Raw genomic sequence first — 7,500 nt, forward strand, 5'->3', positions numbered from 1 at the left:
AATCTAGCTGTCAACACTAAATATTGCATTGTTGCATTTCTTTTCACAGTTTATGAACTTACATTCAGATTTGGTTGAAGTATTAGTCAATAAATATATTTCTAAAGAATTTTTGAATTGTTGCTATTTTTAGAATACTACCAATAAATCTCACGTACCCCTTGTCATACCTTCAAGTACCCCCAGGGGTACGCGTACCCCCATTTGAGAACCACTGCCCTAAACCATGGCCCATCAGTAGCAAGATCAAGGACTCAACAGACTTGACTTGGTTGGTAGAAGCTGGGGCTCGAACCAGGAACCTTCAGGTTGCTGTCACGGCCACTCTCCCAACTGCACCGCGCCGTCCCACGCAGTTATGTACCTTGCCAAGTGACCACGGAATAATGGTTAGCACGCAAGCCGGGCTCAAATTGACTAACAACTCGTCAGTGAGGGGCAAGATACTTGGAAAATTAAGTAAGGCTGGCTACTAGTTACTCACGATTAAATGTAGAGAAGCTACAGCTGAAGATATCCCCACAGAATTGTAGCAAGATACACTACAAGCCACAGCCTACCATGATGTCATCAAGTAATCTTTATAATTTGATATATATGTTTTTAAAAGATTAAAAAATTTACACATACATTTAAAACAAATCTGTTACTATGAATTAGTAGTAAAATATATATATTTATTTAATCTTTTTTCATATCTTCAATTGTTGCTGCCTAAAATGTACTTTGTAGAGAATTTTTTTCAAGTGTTTACAGACTTTTAATTACTTAGTTTTTTATTAAAAACAACAAGCAAAAAATCTAGCATATTCTTCTGGAATTATTATAAAATGTACTCATTTAGAGACTGTACTCCTGTCCCTCTAAAAATAGAGCACACTTGCTTGGCGCTGTGCTCCAGTTGGACATTCTCTTCTCAAATGCGCGCCACTGTCGTCTTAATATTTGCACATTTTGTATATGGCTGTCTTTGGCTATATCTGTAATATATATACAAATTAAGTTGGCTGAGAAAGGTCATAACAAACGCAAACGCCACAAGACAACAACAAAAATTTCAGCTCCAGCATGTTTGCAAAAGCCACAACAGATACAAACGATACAACACAATAATTTAAAGTCGCAACACAACTTTAAGTCACAAAAGAGGCGACCGACAAAACGAAGTGGCAGCTGAACTACTTACAGCGAAGGACAGACTTCCAGAACACAACAACTGGCAGCCAAGAAAAAGACACTTCAATAGAAACAAATAAGGACAAGGGATGGATGAAGGAGGTAATTGAAATTAGGAAGCGAGGGGACCTAAATGCTGCCGCACACCTGGGACGCTGTCCTTTATTGGTAACGCCAGGGCAAAGAACAGATACCGTAAAGGCCGGTCAGGTAACTTTATTTAGCCGGTAAATGTACTGTAAAAATGTTGGTTACTCTACTTTGATTTGTAATTGCTTTAATGTTGAACATGTGAGCAGAAAATGTTTCCTCTTTTTAATTCAACCTGAAGTGTTGGTTGCACTTATTCAAATAAGTTGTGAATGCATTGGTCCTTAATTGTTGTGTACGCGCTTGTTTGTTTTCATAATTCATTCATATCTTATTCCATCCATCCATCCATCCGTTATCTACCGCTTGTCCCTTTTGGGGTGGCAGGGGGTGCTTGAGCCTATCTCAGCTGCATTTGGGCGGAAGGCGGTGTACACCCTGGACAAGTCGCCACGTCATCACAGGGAGAACACAGATAAACAGACATATTTTATTCCCTTATAAAAAAAATAACAGGAATAATAGGAAACTTTACCTGCACTGTCACACTGGTTAATCTTTTTTGGTAAAAGGTTACTGAATCGATTTTAACGCACTAAATCATTTCAGAATCAGATCAAAACGTTTTGGGGGAAAAAAAGGGAATTGTGAATCGTATCGCAACCACAATTATCAAATCAAATTGTTGTTCAAACAAACCGGTAAAGCCCTTGTAATTACTTAATTTAAACATATAAAAGCAGCACGTGACCAGTGGAATAGTTGTTCGCACACACTGTATGCTTTCAGACCTTGGTTTGACTTTGATGACTGGCTGGAAAAATGGCTCCAGTTTACCCGTGACTCTAATGGAGACAGGCGGTAGCAGTCATATCTAACAGTAAATACTTATTGTTTGAATTTTTCATTCCTTTCAATGCAGGACTTCTGATGGAAGGATGAAGAAGTGACTCCAGTGAACCAGACTGCTGTCTGTGGACCTTCAGCAAAACAGTCGTCGATAAAAGTCATGCTTTTGTGAACGAGCCATGGCTTCTCGTGACGTTGCCAAGCCCCCAAATAACACCTTGGAGACCATTTCAGAATCTCTTTCCAGATGTGGCCCCCCTGACATTAAACAGGAGCATCAGCCTGATGCATCAAATGCGATCGTCAAATCTCAGAAATCAGGGAAATTTAGGACTGCCTTGACATTCTTTGGCGTTCGCAAAAGTATGTGTATTTTACCAAGCTTTTTCGGAGGGAGGAGTAAAAACCAGAGTAGGTGGTCTTCTAAAAAGGGAATCTACAAAAGCAAAACACATGATGGGCTTAGTCAAATAAGTCATGATGACAACATGAGAGGTGGATCCACTTCCACCATGGATTTTGAGTACCACAACCAGAGTGACTGTGCTGAAAAGCTTCTTAGTAATGAATGTAATGAAATGTCCCCCCCCAGTGAACATAAACCACAGTCCATCACTAGACAGAAACGAGGGCTGAAAAGCTTTTTCAGTAGTTTTAAGCATCAAAAAAACCATAAAAATGGTGGTTCAGATAAAACTGAAATGATTGCCATGTCCTCTCCTTACTGCCAAAAAGATGTGCCTGTTGTCCAGGACAACCCCCACCAGTTTCTTACAGAGTGCCTGGAATCTGAAGCAGCTGTGCCTGATTTTGCTACCTGTGATATTTCACTGGCACCTGAATGCACTGATGCTAATGAGGTGTCTTTAGAGCAAAGTCCAGAACAAGAAATCCCGAAAACTGAGCTTGATGATGAGTTATGTGTTGATCATACAGATAAAATAAATGTGATGGCTGTGGTTACCAGTGAATACAAGGAGATCAGTAGAGGACACAGCGAGCCTTGCCTGTTACTTGAGATGACATCCAATCCAACGCTGAAGTCTGAAACACCTGCTAGCTCGTCTGATCAACTGAACCTAATTTACGGTGAGGTGGCCTCATTAAAAAGCTTTGATTCGCTGACTGGGTGTGGAGACATCATTGCGGATCAAGAAGATGACAGCATTACAGAAAGTACCATTTCTGGAGAAAGGAGTAGAAACGGAGGAGGAAAGAGGGCCTCATGTTTTCTCACTTACCAGGGTGGTGGAGAGGAAATGGCCTCGCCTGAAGATTTAGATGACCAGTCTATTCAAGATTTCTGGGATAACACATCAGAGGAACCTTGCTGTTCTTGCAACCAGGACCACACCAATTTGGCTGCCACCCCCACCTGTTTACACCACATGGACTTGGTGAACAGTGACAATGCACAGCAAGCCAGCACCATGTACACTTCAAATGATGTGTTGACACCTCAAAGTGAGCATCAAGAATCCGTTCCTAATAGCGACGAGGGTTACTATGATTCAACTACCCCAGGTCCGGATGATGGACAGGACAGAACAGACCGGCTGAGGACAGACAGATTACCTAGAGACAGTTACAGTGGTGATGCCCTCTATGAACTGTTTGCAACAGATGAGAGTCTTATTAGTCCGCATAATGATAGCAAACACAGACTGCCAAGTTCCAGACCAAGTGAGCCAATGGATGGGACTGATTCTGCCTTCTCCGACATTAATAAAATAAAAATAACAGACCTTTATAAAGTGCAGGACTTTATCGAGTTGCAGAGCACATGTAAGACCTTAGCTAGGCAAGAATTAGACTGGAAAAACTGTAATTTAAATTCAAAACCACAGACAGGGCTTAGCAAGAATTATGAGGCAGATGCATTTGATGAAAAGGGAAGTGCGCTTGCTTCCTCAAAAACTATCAATGTTGATGAGAAGAGGAGCAGCAACTTATCATCCACTAGTACATCCGACCCTGCATTTGGAACATTCTGTGAACCCATAGAACAACATCTTGGGGAAAACCAGCCTGTTGCATTGCCATTCCGAAATGTTAATTCCCAACGTCTGGATTGTAGCAGTCTGGATGATGACCAAACTGTGTGTTTCTCCCAAGCGCTTGAAGACTACGAGAAAAATTCTCAGATTCTGAGTAACTTGCACAACACAAACGTGGACGTCTTAAAGAGGAACACTGCCCTCACCCTAAATATGGAGGCCTTACCCACTATAGTCACGTTTGATATTGTGGACATGCATAATGAGGGGGAGTATGATGAGCAGATTCACATGGAACTGGAAGAAGACATCTCATCATCTTATCAGAAATTCGAAGACAGCTACCTCCAAAAAGATGCATTTGCTGAATGTGACTATCAAATGTTAGACTTGTACGATCAGAGTCTGATCAATAACAAGTGGGCCATCTCTAGTCTCCCACGGCACATGGGCCTTACAAGACATAGCCAGACCCTGTCCAATCCTTTGTCTCTAGACAGGAGGAGTAGGTCTTTGGACACGGAAAGTCTTCACTTGAATATAGCTGATGCATACAGAGAGGGTAGAGCGGCCACCCTTTCCTGTCCTCAAGCTGAAAGAAACTCAGACAGATCCAAAAAGAATGTCCTCATGTCGGCAACAGAGGTTCGAGACGGTGGTAGTGCTATGGCCTTACCTTGGCATACTCGCTCAGAAATGGCTTTAAGCCACCATCTGAGAGACGATAGCCTGCCTGAAGCAGGTCAGAAAAATACAATATTTTCCGATTCATTACTCGATAGTAAGCGCCACCTATGCTCGGATTTGGCATTGTCTCGCAATGTAAGTTCACAGGACGCCGAGCTTTGCAGTAGGCCGTGCCACCTTCCTTTACAACCAGATTCTTGTTTACCTCACAACACCTTTGTAACGTCACGTGATGCAGACGAGGACGCGTTTTGCAAAGCTGCTGCTGATTTGCAGTCGTACATCCAGTGTGGTAAAAGCAGAGAGGCAGTTAATAGGGAGAGAGTTACTCATACCGCAAGTCCTCTGAGGACTGGTGGTCCTACGGATAACCCGCCAAGGGATGTGGGGAGCCCTGCAGCTGGCAACAAACACCCCAAAATTATGTTACAGTTGAAAGGCTTTCAATAATACAGTGGTGTGTCATTGATTCTTAAGTTTTTAGTGATAATTTTGGCAGACTTAAACAAGCTTTTTGAAATATTGTTGTCTGCACAAGTAGTTAAATTGGAAATAAGTTTAAAATACTGCTAATCTGGATCATTGGGAGGAGCAAACAGTGTTTAGAGATTGTTTTCCATGCAGAAATTACTATCATCCAAAGTTGCCTCTTTAAGTATTTTACTCGACCTTATATTTGTGTCTTCTTTACTGCACATATTCGCCCCAATTATTGCTTCCGCTTAGCCGTTTTTCTTGGTTCACTTCATTTGAAGCCAACACTGGCATTGCAGTTCAAACTATGTACAAGCTAGTTGTTGGTTTGCAGTATAAAACAAGTCTCTTGCTAGCTTTTATTTGTCGTATTGAAAATGTTCAAAAAGATTCATAGTTTTTGCACATATCATTACTGTTGATAATAGGGTAGGATCAGGTCTGCATAGCACATGAGTGGAATTCAGCTTGAGAACCCATTTAATGCAAGCTAGAAAACAATTCCTCGCATTCATCTTGTGAATTTAATGTGTGTTTTTTTTTAAATATTGTCATGAGGAAATGTTTCTTTTAATATTTATATCCTCTACATTTTGTGCTCTGTAATGATCAATATTCCCTTCCAGTTTATCTTAAACATTTTTGGAAAAAAAATCTGTTATATCAATGTAGAACACTGCCTTAAAATAAAGACTCGATGTATTTGCATTTTTATGTTCTTTGTCCATTTATAACCTCCTGAGAACCAGCGTTTTCAACAGTAGAAATGCATAACGACAATTCCAAAATGTGTATCTCTGACAAAAGAATCAGATCACAGACAAATGTCCATGGCAGGGGGTAACTGGTTCTAAGGAAAACATCATCTCTTTTTTAGTGCATACTGACATTTTGACTTCAGTTTGCTATTTTTCTCAATTTACTAAGAATAGAATATGCTCTGTGATGCTTATCTCAAAAACTGTAGCAGCACACTTGCAAAAATCCCAGTCAGGTTGAGCGGATTAAAAAAAAAACCTTGCAAGGATTTTTCAGAGTTGCATATCAGTGTCTGCAGGGGGAGGAGCAAGATGGCGTCGATTACGCAAGTTACGCGAGAGTATATCCCAGCCTTACCAGTGGTCAACTCCCCAAAATAACTTTTGGTGTCTTTGCATGTTATTATTCATTCATTGAGAATAAGCAGTAGTCAGGGTTCTCCATTAATGTAATCGATTGTGGAGCATCACCACAGCAAAATTAAAGCCGCCCACCATAAAAAAAAAAAAATATATATATATATATATATTTTTTTTTTTTTTAAACAAATTAAGGTAATATAATGTATTGTAACATCCAGTAGAAGTCACACAAAGCAGTGTTAATTTTGACAGCAATTTTCTAACTTAGTTTTAATTATAGTCTTTTGACGAAAATGTATTTCACCCCTTTGGTCTAGTTTTAGTCAACTAAATTATATCACATTATTTAGTCAGCTAGAATTACTGTAAATGATACATTTTAAAAGATAAAGCCTCCTGAAAGTTTATTTGAGAGCATGTTTATTTAGACTATCTGCAAATTATTTAATACAGACGTGTCCAAAGTGCAGCATTTGTGGATTTGTGGCCCTCGGCTAATTTGTTTAAAGCCCATGGCAAATTTTAAGAATACTGTTACAAAAAAAACACACAAAGTTGACTAAAGAAAAACAAGTAAATGTCACAAAAAAAGTTGCAATGTGGACGAAGAACATTAAGCTGCCATGCAGGCTGTTTTTTACTTTAAAATGGTAATTGCTCAAAAAATAATAACTTATAATCGAGAGGGTTGATCTAAAGATCTAAGCGTTGAAAGTAAAACATAATATACATTGATGTATGACGTATTTTTCACACGTTCATGAATGATGGCATTTTGGATCCTCAAGATCTTTAAGTATTGATTGTTTTAAACTGAATTAAAAGCATTGGTGTTTTTAACTATTTACATCAGGGTTCCCCAAACTACAGCCCACAGGAAGTCTCAAGTAAAATAAATAATAATTGTTTTTTATTTTATTATTATTTTTTTAAATATGTTCTTTTCTAATCTATCCTAGCTGCTCAGGCAAATCATATAGCTTCCATTTTGTTGTTCTGGTCGGTGGCTATCGTTGCTGGCGACGATGCCCCGCCATATGACTATGAAGTCTTATCCTGGAACCACACGTCCTGCCACAATGTGGACATGTCAGGCCTGGATCAGG

At 39.7% G+C, this 7,500-nt stretch overlaps 1 protein-coding gene across 1 annotated transcript; it reads left to right on the forward strand.

The window, feature by feature from the left end:
• Positions 1–2,169: 2,169 nt before the first annotated feature.
• Positions 2,170–5,981, forward strand: LOC133550651 (APC membrane recruitment protein 1-like). Its single transcript, XM_061896577.1, has one exon. It carries the CDS (start codon positions 2,295–2,297, stop codon positions 5,247–5,249), a length of 2,955 nt encoding a protein of 984 aa, XP_061752561.1. The 5' UTR covers positions 2,170–2,294; the 3' UTR covers positions 5,250–5,981.
• Positions 5,982–7,500: the final 1,519 nt, after the last annotated feature.

The sequence above is a fragment of the Nerophis ophidion genome, linkage group LG04 (genome assembly GCF_033978795.1).
Source record: "Nerophis ophidion isolate RoL-2023_Sa linkage group LG04, RoL_Noph_v1.0, whole genome shotgun sequence".
Lineage (NCBI taxonomy): Eukaryota > Metazoa > Chordata > Actinopteri > Syngnathiformes > Syngnathidae > Nerophis > Nerophis ophidion.